Source organism: Anguilla anguilla, chromosome 14, assembly GCF_013347855.1.
Source record: "Anguilla anguilla isolate fAngAng1 chromosome 14, fAngAng1.pri, whole genome shotgun sequence".
Classification (NCBI taxonomy): Eukaryota; Metazoa; Chordata; class Actinopteri; order Anguilliformes; family Anguillidae; genus Anguilla; species Anguilla anguilla.
The window spans coordinates 7,865,221-7,885,690 of record NC_049214.1 but is presented as its reverse complement, the minus strand read 5'-3'; the positions used below and the strand labels follow the sequence as shown (position 1 = coordinate 7,885,690).

Here is a 20,470-nt window from a genome sequence, read left to right as displayed (position 1 = left end):
GGCTGCTTTGTGTTTTGGGGGCGTGGATGCACCGGGGAGGGGGGCGCCCAGGTGACTGGATGAGTAATTGGCCCGCGGGAGGATCCGCACGCAGATCACCCAGGGGTTTCCATCTTGCCCCGCATCTGCGCAATGGCATCACCTGTGAGATCACCGCTGCAGGGAGTAAATACCTGGTAATTGAGGTCCAGTTGGCACAGTGCTTTAGTTAATAGTAGGCAAGTGTCGTGCTGCTTAATAACAGATGTATATGACTTTTCAACCCATAGTAGATTAGCAGGATGTTTGCTGAAATGCATGCCTCCAGTTCCTAAAGTGACTCTTTTGTTACCGAAGCCCACTCTCACAATAAGCCTCCAGACTAGAGGCCGATCTTCCAATAAGTCTCCAGATTAGAGGCTGCTCTCCCAATAAAGCTTCAGACTAGAGGATGCTCTCCCAATAAGGCTTCAGACTAGAGGCTGCTCTCCCAATAAGGCTTCAGACTAGAGGCTGCTCTCCCAGTAAGGCTTCAGACTAGAGGCTGCTCTCCCAATAAGGCTTCAGATTAGAGGCAACTACACCAATAAGGCTTCAGACTAGAGGCTGTTCTCTCAATAAGGCTTCAGACTAGAGGCTTCTTTCTTAATAAGGCTTCAGATTAGAGGCTGCTCTCCCAATAAGGCTTCAGACTAGAGGCTGCTCTCCCAGTAAGGCTTCAGACTAGAGGCTGCTCTCCCAATAAGGCTTCAGACTAGAGGCAACTACACCAATAAGGCTTCAGACTAGAGGCAACTACACCAATAAGGCTTCAGACTAGAGGCTGTTCTCTCAATAAGGCTTCAGACTAGAGGCTTCTTTCTTAATAAGGCTTCAGATTAGAGGCTGCTCTCCCAATAAGGCTTCAGACTAGAGGCTGCTCTCCCAATAAGGCTTCAGACTAGAGGCAACTACACCACTAAGGCTTCAGACTAGAGGCTGTTCTCCCAATAAGGTTTCAGACTAGAGGCTTCTTTCTTAATAAGGCTTCAGATTAGAGGCTGCTCTCCCAATAAGGCTTCAGACTAGAGGCTGCTCTCCCAATAAGGCTTCAGACTAGAGGCAACTACACCAATAAGGCTTCAGACTAGAGGCTGTTCTCCCAATAAGGCTTCAGACTAGAGGCTGCTCTCCCAATAAGGCTTCGGGCTAAAGGCTGCTCTCCCAATACCAAGGCTGAGGTTTGTTGGAGGACAGCTTCGTTCTCAGTGCTGCTGTTCGTTTAAATTACAGGCATGCTCCTGACACTAAGCCACAGCCATTTCACTCAGCATTCTGACAATGAGAAACAAACCAAGAGCGGCCACGATCAGATTCAGTTTAAAAAAGACTTTACTGTTAAAAATCAATACCTATCAATCTCAATATCATCAATCTCGAGAGGGTAAACACTAAATGGAGAACACATACTAATTTCAAATGTGTTTGACACAAGAGAGGTTAATGGGGAGGAGTTTAACACAATTTGTGGAGAGGGAAAGGTCATTCGGTGATCTTTTTTTTTTGGGTACCCCTGTGTACACAGCTTCAAGCCTATTCACTGCGGGTGCCCTCTAACTGAACTGCATGCTGCACATCTCCAGAACCTAATAAAGTGATTTCATGTTAAAGGAACCTGTGTCCAACCTATTACCAGGAGCACGGTTCAAGCCTTACTTGTGTAATATGAACATGTACAGAGTATGAAATGCTCAAAAGAGAAACACGTAACAAACACACGACGTCTTAGGGGAGCCGAGGAGATGGAAAAAAGAACGTATAGATAAAAAAGAAAGAGTGCCTCTTAACGACAACTCAATAAACAAAACGCCGTCTCCATCCTAGCACCCCATGACGGCTCCATTCCTATTGCCAGACCCATCTTTCACGATGATTAAGATCACCCAACAACAACAACAACGTTTGGAGCTTTGGCATGCCTGTGTTTAGTATGTAGGCTTAACAGAGATGTGTAACAGGAAAGGTGGGTAGAATGTGGGAGACCACGTCTGGTCTAGAGAAGGGGAAAGGTGAGCAACAGGAAACCCTTAGCAGGATATACGCAAATAGAAATGGGCGTTACACACACCTTCCTGGATCCAAGCGAGCATCTTCCCAAATAACCAGGAACAAAACACATTTATTTTTCTCATTTTAATAAATTGAGTCTTATTTTTACACAGAAGTGGCACAGAACTCACCGATCAACGCTTACCTTTCTTTTTTTTTGGCGGTTTAAAAACACTTTTTTCTTCATTAGCAAAAAAAAGGCACTTGTATTTCTTCATTTTGAACAAAGTGAAATGGGCAGTCCAGAGAAGACCCTTCTTTTAAATGACAGGAGTAGAAAACTTACTGGGACAACCTGGCCTACCTGACATGTAAATTTAAATGGAAATAGCAAGGCTTATTCTGGTCTGGGGAAAAAAACCCTTTGGCATGAAAGTTTTCTAAAAGCAAGTTTCTCTTAGTACAGTTTTTTCAGATCAGCTGTATCACAAAAACTATAATGGAGAAAGAAGTGCTACAAGGGTTCCTGTTGGCACTACAGCACAGACCACTAAGGCTGAATTCCTCCAGCACTGCTGGGTTTAGCCAAGGAGTACAGTAGGTGTCTGTGAGCGAAGGAAATGCAAGAACCATTATTTCTTTCTGGAATAAAACATTGAATTTCAATCTAGGCAACAAGACGGAGCTCAAATAAACGCACGTGTGTTCATTTGTGTGCGTGTTGGGTGTGTGTGTGCGTGCGTGTGTGGTTGTGTACGTGTGTGTGTATGTGTACGGCTGTGCACGTGTGTGTCGTTGTGTGTGTGCATTTGTTTGTGTGTTTGTATGCATATGTGTGTGTGTGTGTGAGTATATGTGTGGGATGGGGACACAGAGTACTGTTTAGCCGTGTCCTCTCTCTCTCTCTCTTCCCTCAGCGGGGGCGGCGCCAGATGGCGGGTCTGACGCGCTCAGGTGTTTGTGGCGCGGTGCGGCTGGAGGGGGGCGCTCTACCCCTGGGACAGGGCGGTCTTCAGCTCGCGCAGCAGCATGGACCCCATGACCGTCTTCTCCGTGTTGACGGTGAGCAGGGCCGCCGCCGCCCCCTCCCTCAGCTCGGCCGTGGCCAGCACCAGGGCGCCGCTGCTGGTCGTCCTGGCGGCGAACCTGTGGAGGAGGAGGAGGACCACAGAGAGCACGCTCAGACCCGCCTTCCCCCGCCGCCTCTCTCCCAGAAAAAGGGCCCCAACATAATCGCTTTCAATCCCGGCCTGGCAGAAATCGACCGTGAACTTCCCTGTCGATCACTCCCTCCCCCTCACCCCCTCACCCCCAACCCATCACAGGACTCGGTCACACAGATGACAAAGAAGCCTCAAATCTGCTTGATGCACAACATGCTAGAGTGGTGTTCTGCAGGCTAGTTAGTCTTGTCTACTTACATCACTGTAACGCTGGACAGAAATCATGTGCCATGGCTTTTTGGCTCTCACTGCGTCTGTTATTGGAGCCATAGAGACCTGGGCAGACAGACTGAAAGGGTTCCATGGTCCAGTGGTGCTTCAGTCCAGGCCAATGACTGTAAGTGGAACCCTAATTCTAACAAATCACATGTAGGCTTGCCGAGCAAAAGGGACTTTATTTAATTTTTTGGAAATGATCATTTTGTATCTTGTACTAGAAGCCTTTTGGAAAGATGAAGATATTTGGGCTCTTGAGCTATCATCAGGCAATGGGTCCGCACACAGACACAAATCTCAGACCTGGTTCTAACAAAGCTCTCTGAATCAACAAATTGAACCACGTCCTATATTTCTGGACTGACCATCGGCTTTGAGACACAACAGCAGACACTGCAGTGTTTCAGTGTTTTGTGATTATGTTCAAAACCACATGCAGTATAATGCACTTGGAAATGCCCTAGGCTTGTCCCAATTAAAGCGACAGTCGTACATTGATTTAGGAGAACAGAGCAGGTTTGATAGTCTACACACTAGAGTGTGCCTCTCCACGCCGAACGCACTGTGTCCCCTCAACAACCGAATTCCAAAACACTGCAAATCCTTTAATTGCCCAGTAATAGTGCGAGAGAGAAAAAAAACCTGTCAGTCTATTATCACAGCTGACTGAAAAGCCATTTGGGGCTGGATACAGCCCCCCTGTCAATCGGCCCATTGAGGTCCGCCCCATGGAGGCGTGAGTGGGGGGCCGGGACGGGGAGGCGGTGAATAAGACGGAGTGCTCCCACCCGCCCCCCCCTTTCCCCGGGAGCTCTGGAGAATTCTCACCGCCACGTTACTTGGCAACACCGCAGCGATGGCGAACGGGGCACACATGGGCCCCATTGTAGACACTAACAAGTGCCAAGCGGGTCCTTGACCCGGGACCGGGCCTCCTTTTTGCCGACTGACTCCGCCCACCCGCCCCTCTGAATGCCACGTGTCTGAATCGGAGCCATCTGCTTCAATTTGCGCAACATCTTTGGCCACAATGGGCCCCCGGTTAGCCCTGACAAAGACCCACAATGGGTCATCTTCAAACAAGCGGCGGGGCCCGTCAGCGGCGGCAGGGTCTATTCAACGGCCAACCAACTGGACAGTGTCTCATGTCGAACAATTAGCACACATCTTGCCGCCGGCGCCTCTCCAGCCCCCCCGCCCCCCCCCCCCCCGGCCCCCCTTGGGACCGGCTTAATTACCATCAACAGAAAAGAGGGAGTTTATCACCAGATACTCCAAAAACTTCTCTTCAGACTTAATTAAAATATTAGCCACTTAAGCAGGAAGCAGATTCTCTTGAAATGAGTAATTTATTTTTCTCCTCGCCTCCCTTTTAATTACATCAACATCCTTGATGGCCTTCCTTGAAGGCGCTCCGAGCCCCAGTTCTGCTGTCGGAATAGGGCTCACATCTCAGCCGGGGAGGGTCACTAATAAAATAATTGTATTAAAAATTAATGTACAACCTTTAAACACACTAATATCCCAGAAAATTCCTATAAAGCGCTAACGCGGTTGGCGCTTTTTTCTTCTCTGCATTTGAAACGGTTAACTGATTATTTTTAGCAGCGGATTTAAAATCAAAGGCAAATAAATGAAAATGAATTTAAAGCAAGTATCGGTTCAGACATGCACAAAAGGAAGGACTATTCACGAGTCGTAAGTAATTACTTGTCATTTGATACAAATCCCAGAATACTTCTGATCACCTGATTTACTGAAAGTATATTAATCACCGGATTGGAGCCAACGACAGAAGGATTTACGTAATGCAAAACATGTCATTAATTTGACTCGGGAATAATTAGCTACATCACTTAGCTCAGATTTTAGTCTGTACACATACACATCACATCCAGTCTGCGCTCTCTGTTAAGTGCTTTTTTTGGGCGTGAGTGTTAACAACATGCTGCTGTTCAAAAAAATATGCAATAAAAGCACATTTCATTCCTTTACACAGGTTATGAACACAAGACCTGCACAGAAAAGAAAGACAAGGGATGGCTAATCAAAAGCCAATTAATGGATCTGAACAACCACTGGCTGATGCCCTTTATAACTGGCATTCATTTTACTGTTTATATAACTAATGAATGTAAGCCTGCCTAAACAGGCTTTTACACACATTTTTGAGTGTATATGATTTAGCAGCTTGTTCGTTGTGGGTGCAATGATTTCAAAGCCAGGGAGCAATGGGGTGCCCTGACCAAGCAGGGGCACTGATGAGCTCTTGTTTATCTGTGCAGTGGAGCTTATTCAAAACCATCCAGCAGTTCTTACTGAGACTGCTCAAGTATTTGGGCTGTGGTCTTTCTGGCCTGTCCAGTGAGACGAGGCTTATATTGGGGCCCTTCCTGCAAGAAGCAGGGCCTGGAAATTAGGTTCCTGGAAGCTCTCTATGGACCAAGACAGTGCTTTCATCAACAGATTTCACTGCAGAAAGAGGGCCCATCAACATGAGACATGCAGATGCAGCTCTGACTAAATTCAACACATGAGCAAATATCCATGCTTTGAGTACACTGTTCTATGTATAGCCATGCAAATATCAGTATAAGTAAATATTTTTCAAGATGAATAGATAAGCATTGGTACATGCCCCTGTAATTTGGATTTGGTGATTCAGACAGAGAAAAATACACAAAAACACAAAAAAAATTAGATCAGTTCCTTTATATACACTATCATTGTTTTACTGACCTCTTCCCTTTTTGAAACATTAGATAGCTTCATCAATTCCATAGAGCCTTGCTAATGTATGAAGGACACAAATCTATCACTTAGTCGACAACTACAAGAGCCTGGGGCTGCTATTTTACACAAAAGCACATGACCTTGGTTTACAACAACCGTGTCTGAGCCACAACCATACTGTGATTCAGTAGTGATTCATTGCCTCGAGTGTTTGAGGCTCTCTACTGTTTAAATAAACTGGTGGCCAATACATCTGCTCAATAGGCAGGTTAACATGCCACACGAGACTGCAATGAAACATCACGTACACTTTTAATGCCTAACCTGCACTCGTTTTCCTTTAGGCAAGGACAATATACCCTCTTGCTAGGTATAAATCAGTAGGACCGGAGCACCAAATAAGAGCGCATTTATAAATGGACCCCTAGAATACAGTGGCAGATGTGACCCTCTTTCATACTTGTGAAAAATGGTATGAATCCTAATACAGTCTTAGTTTACCAGAGAAGACTAGATTATTGTGGTTCAAAATTATTACATTTTTGCCTGAATATTCACAATGCTGTGTGTGTGTGTGTATATTTTTTTATTTTATTTAACTTGACCAGGGGAGTCAAACTGAGATTTAAATCTTCTTGCAGGCAATAGTAGTCATAAGAATACATTCAGTTTCTTTAATGTGACAATATACACAAAAATAGTCAAACCAAAACATCGGGGCATTAACCAATTCCAGTTCCATCCGTTTCCATACACAATTATTTACCCCTGCATATCTGCCCCATGGGTAAATAGTAGCGTTCTTGCTAATAGCTCTGAAACAAGCATGGAGTGACTGGTGCTCACATGTGAAAGTAACGTGAGGGGAAAACTAATTATTTTTATAATCATTCCTACGTTCCTGTTTATCCCAACAAATAATAAAAACCGCAGCAATGGGCAGCACAGAAAGCAGCATGAACGTTCCCCCCTTCCCCCCTTTCATGGCAGTCCCCCCCCCCCCCCCGCCCCGTCTATGACAAGGTAAAGGTGAGATTGTGTTTGACAGTCCTTTATTGGAGCATTGGTATTCCTCTGCGATCTTCTTGGGGCGGCTAAACGGAGCATTAATTGTGCGGTACGAAAAAGCAAACCACAACCCTCCGCCGTAGGAGGCGTTCTGTTGTTGAGCGGCATCGCTGCCTGCTCTGCGTCCAGCTACGGTTGATTCTCACCGTTTCTTTACCATCTGCTTCCTTTTAACTTGTGCCGATCCTTTAATTAGTAATAACAGTAAGAGAGAGGAACCGGGAAAACGAAGCACCGGTTGCTTGAATGTGGGTAGTGTTCAGTCTTATGGAAACTGGGTTAAGTGGAAATGCGCAGAATTTGCTGTTGTGTCTAGGATGAATACTTTCAACGCCATGGCACTGCTCAGTGAACACTGGCCTGTCCTGAAAGACCGTACTGCAGCAAAAGTGAACCCAGAGAATGTGTTGACCGTGCATTTAGAGATAGCCTTTTGTAGGCAAGCCGTCTTTGTAAAAGCCTGATATGGCTAACTTTATCGTCCCTTTACGAGGGTTTTTAGATGATCCATAAGTGTGTGTTCTATAACTCAATGGGCCAAAACCTGGGAATCTTTATCAGTAAACATAAAATCTCATTGAATAACATTTATTTCACAAAACTGCACAGAGATCTGAAAAAGAATACTACATTTTTCCCTGGTGTCCACTTTCTAATATAACTAGCTCTGTGGCATTATCAAGAAAATGGATGTCAACTAACACTGGAAATACTTACTGAAGAGAAATGTCTGTTAAAGCTGTTGAAACAGGAAAAAAAAACTTTCTGAAAACTGAAACTCCATCAAGCTTATATGGAACTTTGTGACCATATGGCAGAGGAAACCTGGATAATAACGAACAAAAATGAAAATGTAAAAGGTTCAAATTGTTGCATATGTTGGTATAGGCTCATAAGGTTTTCAAATAAATGCAATATGAGACTTGTAAATTCTGAAGGAAGACTGTTGCATCAGCCAGTTACCTATTACTGTATGAGCAGTAATGAGCAGTAATAAGAACTGAGCTCCATCGTTGGAATTTGAGAGGTTACACAGTCATGTGACTCATCTGGGCAGGGCAGATGGCACCTCAGATTAACCAACATTTGTCCTATGGATTCTCCGCAAGGCTTATCACTTCGCCGATGGTAAACCTGCACATCGCTAGAGAGTGAATACTGATATCTGATTTACCCAGGAGCGCAACAATACGCTTCTCTATTACCGCTCTACGATGAGGACCGTCGGGGCGAAATGACCTTAAGGGGAAAACGCGCCGCGCCGATCCTTCGCGCCGTCCCTTAATTCGGATAATCCCGGCCTGATCCCTTTTACTTTGTGTCCTGAAGGCTACAAAGGCCCACTCAGGCCAGCGCTGCTGACACGGAGCCTTCAATTTAAGTCAGCTGAGGCAGACGCGGCCCTATTAGGGAGGAGAGACGGGCCCCCGTACCCGCCGGCTCCCCGCCGGGGGCCACACTCACATAATTAGCCTAAAGTTGACAAAATGTCTGACGGGGGGGCCACGGCACGGAGGCGGACAGATGGGGCGATCCAGCCGGCGGGTGCTGGTGAAAAAAAACCCAGCCCCCCCCCCCCCCCCCCCCCCCGTTCCGCACGAGGAGACTTCCCGGAGTCCACGCAGGAGAGCGTCGATATTAAATACAGACGAACACGTGCCGCCGGGCCAGGGACATTTTATTGCGGCTTACGAACAGGATTATGAAAGGGCCGTGAAATTAGCTCTCCAGGAAGAGACTGACCGGCCACCAGGGCTACTGACACACAGCAGCTACTGACACACGGCAGCTGTGGGCGCTGAACTTCTCCGATTATTTCAAAAGAGTGAGGCCGTACGAGTAGGAAGTTTTATTTTTAAAAAGCACACTAAAAAACACTGAAATGATGCTTCAAAGTTTACTTGAAAGCTGTATGCTAATTGTAAATGTGCATGACCATAATAAACAAATCCATCAACATTTTATTTTGTTGATGACTTCACTTGGCATTTGGCAAAAAATGGCATTTGTTTCTCTGTGAACCAGCTATACTTATATCCACACAAAATAAAACACCACAACATACCCAGTGATATTCACTGAAGAAAAAAAAGGCAAACAAATTTGAATTTCATGAACTGATTAAGGAATTAAGAATACAAAAATCTGTGAATGTATTTTTAATTTTTTTTGATTACATTACAAAATATTTTGAATATCACAAGGAAACTCAAAAAACATATTACTCCCACTAATTTAAAACTATAGTAAATCAAATGACCTGATCTTAAAATGAAGTGAGCTTAATTCAGCTTTTTTTTTTTTTAGTTCAAACAAGTCTTTAAAATAATATCAAAAACAAGTTTAACTTGCAGGTTTTCCTACATTTACAATCCGTGTGATTTATTACAAGCTTCCATTTTGCCATACAATTTATGGGTTTAAGGGTCTAATTTTCAAGGTTGACATTTTGAAAAAGCAGTGGTGCCTCCTAGTGGTGAACTATATAACACCCTGTGAGACAAGCACTGATCAGTGCTTCAGTGTGCATTCTCCTTCCTGCATACAAAATCCATTATATATTTTTGAATATTCAAAGAACTTTGATAACATTTGCTAAAATATTTCAGGAGGAAAAAATAATCTAAATCATAAGGGGAGAAATTAGCCATTTTCTATATTCTCATCTTCCTATTAAAATGATCTACTTCACATTAAAATATGGCCAGAAATTTTGTCCCTTTTAAAATACCATTAATGCTGACAAAAGATATTCCAGTATATACAAATTTAATTCAAATGTATGACAGTTTCCTCCTGGAAGTTTTTTCCTCAAAAGCTGTGTGTGTGTGTGTGTGTGTGTGTGTGTGTGTGTATGTGGTGACAATTCAGAATCCTAAGGAGACCAAGACTCAGTCACACTGGAGCACTGACAATGGTTACCAGAGGACCCTGTACAGCGAAAATGGCACCTCACACCATTACTGTTACTTTGGATTGTGGACAGTAGGAAAAAATAACAAGCATGAATTATAAGCAACTTATTCATTTGGCACGATAAAATAATCCTATTTTATGCACTCTCAAAGTTGGTTTGTGTTTTTCAAAGATTTTCAGAATATATTTTCACCTCAAATACAAATTAATTTAATTACATCCATGCGTATATATTTACTCATGACATTCCACCTGTCATCTGTTCAATAATTAGAATATTACATGAAAAAAAATTAACCAAGATGAAATCCACAGTAATACAAAGCAGACGGGTGAAGACCTGTAATACCTGAGAAAACTCAGTACAAAAACATTTAAATACAAAAACATTTAAATGTAAAATATGCAGTTTCATAACTTGAAACTTGAAAGAGGATCCCCATCAAAAAATCCTGATTTTGTGTCTTTCCCTGAGAATCTCTTGATTATGACCTGTTTTACATGCGTCAAAATCTGTGTTCTGTAGCTGCAAAAGACCATATGAAAAGATGTCACTGGGAAACAACTCTTCCTCTTCTTGTAATTTAACTGAATGGAGGTGTCTCTTGAATTGGGTAAAACCATGCAGTGATGATTAATCAATAGTTTTGGCTACAATTTTGAAGTCACAATCACAACATTTTACACTAATTACTATATTCTACACTATTACTGAAAGTATTTACTGTTATTGGCTTCAGGCTTCATTTTCAAAATTCTATTTTCTACAATAGAGGGAAAGAAAAAAGTGAATATTGAAAAACAGAACTTTTTAGATGGATATTTAAGTAAAATGGTTCTTGTAATCTGGTGCATCCATACGGAAAATACGGAGTACAAGCTTTGAGAGTAAAGAGAACAACTACCAAAAACCAAGTAAGCATCACAATGAGCCCCTGCCAGAAAGCCCCTCAGACAGGGAAGGAGTCTTAACAGGGGGGATCCCTCTACACCCCCCTCTGACGCCCCCTTCAGCGACAGCCTGAGAGGGAGTCTGTGGCACTGGGTGCAGTAGGAGCGCCTTCATTAAAACTGGTAATAGAGAGTGACCTCTGCAATGAGTTCTCGGGGCTCAGATCCGATCGGATCGATCGCTTCGCTGTGGGCTCACGGTGTATCGGCAGGCCGTGTTCGGCTGTTCGCAGCAGCTCCTGAAATGCTCTCTGGGACAGAAGTGCTATGGTGGTGGAATGGGAATGGGATGGCAATGGTATGGGAGTGGAACCGGAGCGGAATGGGAGTGGAATAGGAGCAGAATGGGAGTGGAACAGAAGAAGAATGGGAGTGGAACAGGAGCAGAATGGGAGTGGAATAGGAGCAGAATGGGAGTGGAACAGAAGAAGAATGGGAGTGGAATAGGAGCAGAATGGGAGTGGAATAGGAGCAGAATGGAAGCAGAACAGGTGTGGAATAGGAGCAGAACAGGAGTGGAACAGAAGCAGAATAGGAGTAGAATGGGAGTGGAATAGGAGCAGAATGGGAGTGGAATAGGAGCAGAATGGGAGTGGAACAGGAGCAGAATGGGAGTGGAATAGGAGCAGAATAGGAGTGGAATAGGAGCAGAATAGGAGTGGAATAGGAGCAGAATAGGAGTGGAACCACAGCAGAATGGGAGTGGAACCAGAGCAGAATGGGAGTGAAATAGAAGCAGAATGGGAGTGGAATAGGAGCAGAATGGGAGTGGAACCGGAGCAGAATGGAAGCAAAACGGGTGTGGAATAGGAGCAGAACAGGTGTGGAATAGGAGCAGAACAGTTGTGGAATGGGAGCAGAATTGGGAGTGGAACGGGATTGGAATGAGAAATTTATGAATGGAATAGGTGTAGGACATACGCATTACAGGAGACGTATGAGACAGGGATGGGGTATAATAGGAGACAGAAGAGGAACAGGAAAGGGATAAGAATGACCTGCCCCACTCAGTCATACCAGTCTATCAGCATACATCAGGCTGTAGGCCTGCTACGAATATCTTTGGGTTTGCTTTACATTTATGATTCACAGGCTTAGCAGACAATCTTCTCATGCAACTTACAATTTGCACATAGTCCATTTAGACAGCCACATAGCTATCAAAGTTCAACAGTGCAACTACACGGCGTCGCCTGGAATTAAAAACCTTCTGGTTAAAATACTAATTGCCAAACACTGCACCACGAGGTAGTCTTACTGTAAGGCCTCCTTGCACTTAGCTGTCTTTGACATGAGCATATTCAGCGTAACCAGAACAGAACTTTAGCCCTCTTCTGCCCTTCAGCTCCACTGTTCGATCTCCAGTAAAAATTTCTTTTCCTACTATAACAGAGCACAGAATGACTTCAATATTCCTCCCTCCTTCATTAAGAATGAACACACCATTCGTGTATCCTTTAATTAGCGTCCTCGCTGTGAATAATGCCATGCCATTATAGGTTCTAGATTCTAAAGAGTTCAAATGGAGCATGTTCATCCTTCCATGACTGCAAAGTGCTTTCTGCAGCAGAGTATGCTGCTCATTATATTCTCCTATGCTTCCACTCTGGTGGTTCATTCAGTACAAGCTGGTTCTATAGGTATTATCTTTCTAATGCTGGTTACCCCTGAACTTCTCTGATTTAGGAGTTTTTTTTCATGTACCAGGAAGGTAAATCTAACAGAGGAGATTAAAATGTCATTATGAACAACCGGGTCAAGTAGCACAAGGAAATCCTTCAATCCATCTGCACAACTATTCAACTACTAACAGCGACAGTAAAGACCGACTGTGCTGTGCGAAGACGTTTTAAAGATCTACGCGCATGAGTATCTTAATCTAGCAACAGGCGGCTTTGCACAGTCCAGCGGACCAGAAGTTTAAACAAACCTGGACCGAGCTATGGTGCCAAAGCACACTTTTCTCTGCCCGGCTCCTCACCTGTCCATCAAAATGGCGAATATTCAGTGACCTGCCTACAACCACTCAGCTTTTTCCTTATATCCTTTACAACCGGGGGGGGGCAGACATCGCCCCCTAGGAGGCCGCGGGTCAGCGGGCGCCGGGTTTTCGCCACGCCCCCCACCACCTCCCGAACGCGCGGCGGCGGAAACAGGCGGGCCTCCCGCGGACGCGTTGGGCACACAGGAAAGATTGATGACACGGGGCAATTTGCGCTATTGGTTATTCAAAATGAAATATGAGGTTTTGTCTTGGGGTCCCTCCCGTTCCCTGCCATTGATTTCTACATTCTCTCGGTGTGTCCTTGCGCTAGTGTTGACCAAGGTTGTTTTCATATGCAATCATATTTTATAATCAAATTACAGGATTATTGTCATCCAAATGTCAGATGAGGTGCCGTTTTACTATATGTGGCAGATTGTTTTTCATCCCTTTCACTTGTGCATGCAGACAGTCAGCATTTCCATCTCTCCTATTCCGGAGAATTACTCATTAACACATGTACAAAATGATGCTTCGCGCTTCTATTGTACATGTTGTTTATGGATTCACTTTTGTATTTTTTAGAATTATGTACAATAATTACTGAGCAATTACTTGCACTGTGGAAGGACTGAAAACAATTAATAAAAGAAGGCTAAATAGGAGGCAGAGGGAGAGAGAGAGAGAGAGAGTATGGTGTAATTATCTATCAGGTGTTCATATACGCATGGCAGAAGAGGAAGCTCATTAGCACATGCTGTGTACACTAATTACACGCACAAGCGTTTTTAAACATTTGCGTAGCAGGTCTGTCTATAACAAGCAAAGCCATTTCACACAGTGTTACTGCTGGACTGGAATTTTTACAACTGCCAACCACTTCAGCTACATTCACACGTCAGCCATGGACTCTGTGACATTTCCACAGTAGAACAGCCATCGATGCAATGTGATTTTTCAAAACCACCATTTTACAAATCTCTATTAAGGTTCTGGTGCTGGATTCTATACTACAAAAACCTAGGCTGATAAATAATCCCTTATATGGTTATATAAGCAAGATAATAATTACAACAATAATAACTATATATTTTCTTTCAGTGAAGGAATAGGGTAAAGTTATGTACAAGTCCAATGCTTGTGTGTGCTCATATCCAATGCTTGTAAGTACAAACCTAATGCTCGTATTAATTCTCTGTGCAAAATTATTTTTCACATTTTCAGCACTTACATACAGTTGTGAACATGCTTCATTGTCAAAATAAGAGTTTCTTGTCATAGCTCTACAGTAGACATCGTAGCACCACGTTTTATTGAATAAATATTTCTTGATCAAGCACGGATTGCATAAAAGAGGTTTCTACTTTTTGTTAGACTATACTGACAGGCAAATATAAGCCTGGCTCACCTGAGTATATTGTCCTGACCAGAGGGGACCACACCCATGTTGGCCACAGACACCACTTTCGTGCCAATTGGTTGGCTGGATGCATTCTCTGGTGCCATGGTGACGGTCGCAGAGCTCTCATTCATCCCCGCCAGCTTTCCTATTGGTGGAAGACAAGGTTTAAGATTAAAAGCCGACTAACCAACTTCATTTCATTGATTATACATCATACCATTCTCCCAATCTTTCCACAAAAGTACACTTCAATCCAGTGCAAATCTTACACCAGGGATGCTAATTTAACAGAGATTACAATAACAAGGAAATCTTTCCATTCAATTGTTGTATTATTCAGAAGAAAGGAACAAGCATTAACAGCGGCATTAAATAAACACCACTGTGTGAAGAAGTCTTCAAAATGTACATGCATGAGCTTCTAAATCACACTCCCATGCACAACCTCAGCGGACTCAGACCTCATTACTGCTGTAATGGTAACCATGTAATTGTGCAAAATGAATAATACAATTAAATTTAGATGATTAAAGTAAATTCAGATGCTGCCAGTGATCAACACCGTCAACACCATATCAAGTGCGGTTAGAGTCACGTCCCTCCAGAGGACGGAACAAACACATCATTAGTTCACTGTTACGCACAGCACTGAATCCCTTAGTCGCATGACTGACACAAAGTTAGCCCCACGGACCCTTTCATAAATAAAAATTTAAAAAAAGATGCTACCGTTTTGCTTGACGAGCACTTGGTAATTTATCATTCATAACACAAATAATTGAGTATTTATTCGTTGAAACGGAAGTACAATTTGGGCTGTATAATTTTGGCCTTCGTTTCAAAAGATAACAGAAACCGGGGCTCTCAGGTTGTGTAAAGAAAAAAAAAGGAAAAAAAAAAAGATTTCCTGAGCCAGTGCCAACTGTGGGGAGAAGGTCCACTGAAAATCTATGTAACTGGCAAAACGCATGGCTCGAGGAGGGAGGCTTCTAGTCAGCAGGTTATTCACTGGCAGACCATGTATCAGCATCTCCTGTGCTCAATAAGGACCCCACACCAGGAAGTGCAGTCCTCTGGTGGAACAGGTGAGCAGCGGGTGAGGGGAATGCAGGGACGGGTGGTGCTGGTGAGAGCGGGCATGATAGGGTGTGACATTCTGAGCTAATGGAGGATGTTGCAGACGCAGAACGAGCTCAGAAACTGTGATTGGAAATTCTAAATCGGGGAAAAGATTTGATGTCCTTAGTTATCCTGAAGTTAGAGGATAATGATGGCTTACAAACCCAGCAACAAAATTCCACCAATCCTGGCATGTGATCTCAGCTGCCTCCCAAATTCCAATTCAGGAACCTAAAGCTTCAACTGCGTTTCTTTTCAATCACCTTTGAATTTATTTACTATGTAATTAGGTTTATTATTTTATTTAGATTAGGGCAATTTGTATTATGTAGAATTATATTTAAAATGAATGAACTACTGGCTCTGAATCGTCATCTCCATAAACTCAGACAAAATACATTTGTTTCAGTAAAAAAAAAAAAAAAAAAACATGTAAACATTAGGCTATGTGTTGTGCAGTTTCTAGAAATGTTTTTGCACTTTTTTCCCCTCATCCACATCATGTACATTGAACTAACATGAACCCCCCACCCTCAACACACACACACACACACACACAACATGCTAAATGAATTCAGAAGTACACAGCGGTACATCATTTATGACAGGAACACTTTTTTCTTTGCGGACAATTCTTGTCATTTCTCCGCTTTCTCAGAATACCCGCATTGAACTCCAGAGGAATGCACTTGCATGATTTTTATATATAATACAAAAGAACAGGCTTGTGGGATTTCGGAAGTATAAAATTTACACAAAAAATCTAAAATTCTTATTTTCCTTATTAAAAAGCATATCCATTATTTTGTATTTTAAGGTAAAAATATACTAAATATAAGAGCAGTGGATTGCTGTTGAATTTGTTGATGTTGCTGCTGTTTTCCTGTTTTAGGTAAAAGTGCATTTTTCAACCTCTTTAATTAGTTTGGCAGGTTGTAGGAACATCTTTAATGAGAAAGGAATGCATCAAGAAGTCAGTCTAAGAATTAATACATTTTCAATATCCAGTTTTATCACTTTCAACTAATTAATCCAGAGGCTAGATTAGATATACCTAAACCAATCTGAATTTAAAAATTGAGTGTTCACTGGCAAAATAACAGAATCCATGCCCAGGAGCTTGCTAGTCATCAGATAAAATGCAAGGAGCATGTTGAAAATCGAATTATAATTAAACATGCAAAAAGTAATTCTGTTAATAAGGCTGTAGCAAATACAGAATTCTTCTATTGTGCCCAAAGCATTGAAATGGTCAATTAATGCAGTCCAAGAAAAACAATAAAGTTAGTTAAAAACAAAAGATACGGTGCGGGAAGGCACACCATATCGCAACAATGTACACCAATAACAAAGCAGCCGGAAACAAAGAAGTAAATAAAGGAGAAAGCAGGTGAAGTCCCCGGTAGAGAAAGCAGCGTTTTCATTACTGAGGACTTTAATAAGGCCGGAGGAGGAAGTGCTTAATTCTCCCCAAAAACAGAAGAAAGGGAACATTCTGTAACAGGCAGGTCGAGTAGAAAATAAGATATGTGCTTAGCAACTCGCGGGGCACTCCAGAGCAGCTTTTAAGCAGAGCGAGCGGGTCGACGCGGCGGCGGCGGAGAGAGAGATTTGTGCATGCTCACTTAGGGCTTAAACCTTATCCATTAAGCTCTATTGAAGAGCAAATGCTGAATAAATGAATGTAACTATGTTTATGTTAAAAGCCTGTTTTCCGCCCGCCGCGCAATTAAAGGAAATGTTGCACAAAACCGCCACTTTTGTCGAGCCCGCGCAAATGGAAAGATGGATGGCACTCAGGCAAGACAATGCATTGCTTCATATTTAACCTTAACACTCTTGTCATTAATGGTTTGTCTAACTTGGGACTTTAAAAGACAAGGTACTGCTCCATTGAAGTAAAATTAAAAATCAACTATACCATGCTTTTCAGAACAGAAGATTCATTAGCTGCGGCTAATGTATTGGCATAAAGCAAAGTAACATCCTATCAAGTGAGGCGCGTGTTAATCTAACTAGGTTTTTTTTTTTTTTTTGTTTGTTGCTTTTTACCCATGCAGTTTTATCGCTATGGGCAATTTGTACCACTCAGCATGACAGTGTAAACTGAATCAAGATTAATTTACATGCAGAGGAACACTTAGCTGTGCAGAATGGTAAGCAAACGCATTGTCTCGATTGCTGAGCTGGAAAAGGAGAGGCAGAGGGGAAAAAGTGTCGTAATTAACTGGCATCAAATGTGATTGCTCAGGGTAGTTAAAAGGCCAAAAAAATGGCAAATGCTCTTCTATTCAAAAAAATGGGAGCTTTGCTGAAAGACTGTAGAATTTACTACAGTCCAATGCATCTAAATGAATAGGTTCCATTTGAGGAGAATGCATTATGGACACAATAGCCCACGGTGGCGAAACTCGCAGAAATCCAATATTAATATTGCTAAATGCCACGCCGCTTTATATTGATATACAATTTGTGAGGACTGCAAATGTATTCACTGAATGACCATTTGTCTGCTCCGCCAGAGACTGGCACATCTATTTGCCGTTTTTATTTTTTATTTTTTTAGAGCGTTCGATGGGCCAAATTGGAGCTGACGAACGTACGAAATTAACTGTCGAAAACACAAAAAAGAGCAACAAAAAAAAAACAAACAAATTTACTAAATAAGCGCAAGAATCAGGACTAGCAGTTGAATGACCCGCTGGCCAGGGACTGAAACAGAGGCTCGGTACGAGGAGCCGGTACAAGTCTTCCGTTTCGCGCCCCTGGACGAGACGTGGAGGGAGAGAACACGCATGGGCACGGGCAGCGGAGCGAGCCCTCTAATGGAAGCCAGCGTCTCTCCATTACGCCTGGGGGGATTCTGATAAGACTTTGCTCCGGTCCACCCCGCAGATAAGACATCACTCCACGCGCCGCGCTTCCTCCGAGCGAGCCTGGAAATAGAGCCGGGGGGCGCTGCCGGGGGATTTGGGAGAGCATGCGGCATATTTGCCAACCGTCGGTCCCGCGTCAAAACGCGAATTCGGGAAGACAGGGGAAGGGTACGCCGGGGCACCAGGAGACCTGCCTATATTTACAAATATTTCACATAAACAAATTTTCAAATAGCTTTATTCTGAGTAGCCTTTCTGCTCTATTAAACATAACACACAGCTGCCACATTTATTCAGACAAATAATCAACAACCATATAGGGGAAGTGGCAGAAGAAAAAGGGGTTTTGGCAACGGGTCCGGGGAGGATCCCGGGCCGACCCGCTGCGTTCTCGGTTCTGTTTGGGCAGTCAGGGAAGTGGCGGAGCACACACAACCGGATCAAAACATCCAGTCCCCGGGAGAACGGGCGTGGGGGGGGCGGGCAGGGGGCGGGGGGCGGGGGGGTGAGAGAGCTAGGGAGCGAGCGTCTCCGATAGCCTTTGTACGGCCACAGGCCACGGTACCTCTGCGTACCTGGCCAAGCCCCCCCCCCACCGAACTGAGGCCTGAGGTTTGGGAAGCCGTTTGGAGGGGCCGCACTGGAGATTCAGAGCCAGTCAGGTAAGCTTACATTGACAACAGGGGGAGTGAAGTTTTTCACTAAACTCAACGCAAAAAATTGGTAATTTCTTAGTGCAGCACAGTGCCATTAAAAGGGACTAAGGCGGGTAAGGTGCAAGAACACAAGGGCTGTGGGTAAGTATGTGGGTATTGCTGTATGACTTCAAAACGCACAGAAATCAACTTGTACAAGTAATAAACAGTTGAATAGAAAACCAACAATCAAATATTATGGAAGCCAGTCAAATGAATGTAAAAGATGTGATGGAGGGCTTGGGGGAGAGGGGGCGCTGAAGAGTCAGGGTGGAGCTTTGCTGGAATCTCACCTTGCTCCTTGAGGAAGTCCTGCTCCGTCATCGTGACCGGCAGAAAGAGCTCTCCCACCGCTGGCTGGATGGACACGCTGAACTGGTCAGTCTTTGTGCTGAAATAGGACACCAGGAGATCAGAGCTTTCAGTCGATGTCAAAGACAAAATGTCTGTGCCTCCAGTATCTCTGTGATAAAACCATTTTCACACAGTATAATAGCTATCTCAGACAAGGACGTCTTGACTTCTGCCTCTTGACGCTGGTCCAAGGATTTCAAAGTCTGCAAACCTTATTTTACTGCGTAAAAAGTTAAGGCTGAGATTAATCAATTACATCAATTACAACCCGGCTCACCGACACGCCCACACACTGGACACGTCAGTTCTGTTACGTTTACATGTCTCCCAGAAAGAGGTAATTTATGACACCCACAACTGTCACCAGACTGGTTTCACAGAGCTTGCAATTTTGGGGCAGATCCATAGGCTGGGGTGCAAGGCTACAGAATCTATTCCTTCACTGGTGGGACAGAAATCACTACACAAAGAACTGAGAATGCTGTCCTTCGGTGATTGTTGCATGCTGGGCTTTGCGTTTTGATTCTACAGTACTGCCCTTCGGCCCACAGCCTCAACATGATGTTAAGCTCTGGTTCACCTGGATGCCATGATGGTACACAGACCAAAGCATGGGCATCTCACGTGCCCAGATGCAATGCAGAAACAGCCTGTTGTGTTGAGGGCAATCGGATGGGAGCAAAAGCAGATACGCGCAGCCCCAAGAGCTCTCTGCCGCAGATTAATAAACCTGTCGGACTCCTTCGTCTCCGTTCTCCCGGACGGCTCGGCCCCCCCGCGTGAAAAAAACACTAACGCCGCGCGGTCGCTGTTATTTTTCACGCACATTAAGGAACAAAAAAAATAACATTTCACGTTTCTAAACGATAAACAAACGAATGACTTTCCGTCGCCACCGCGCTGGAGCCGCAGGTCCGGCGGAGCCT

General features: G+C 43.8%; 1 protein-coding gene across 4 annotated transcripts in view; it reads right to left on the bottom strand.

Moving 5' to 3' along the window:
• Positions 1-2,117: 2,117 nt before the first annotated feature.
• The window catches only part of ap3b1a (adaptor related protein complex 3 subunit beta 1a), an 83,927-nt gene continuing 65,574 nt past the window's right edge, over positions 2,118-20,470 (bottom strand). For all 4 annotated transcript variants that reach the window (XM_035391361.1, XM_035391358.1, XM_035391360.1 and 1 more), the window contains 3 exons: positions 19,484-19,581; positions 14,507-14,645; positions 2,118-3,153 (listed from right to left, as the gene is read on the bottom strand). In XM_035391361.1, coding sequence (XP_035247252.1) covers positions 2,997-3,153; positions 14,507-14,645; positions 19,484-19,581 — 394 coding nt within the window. In that variant the 3' untranslated portion in view covers positions 2,118-2,996. The remainder of the gene's footprint in view (positions 3,154-14,506; positions 14,646-19,483; positions 19,582-20,470) is intronic.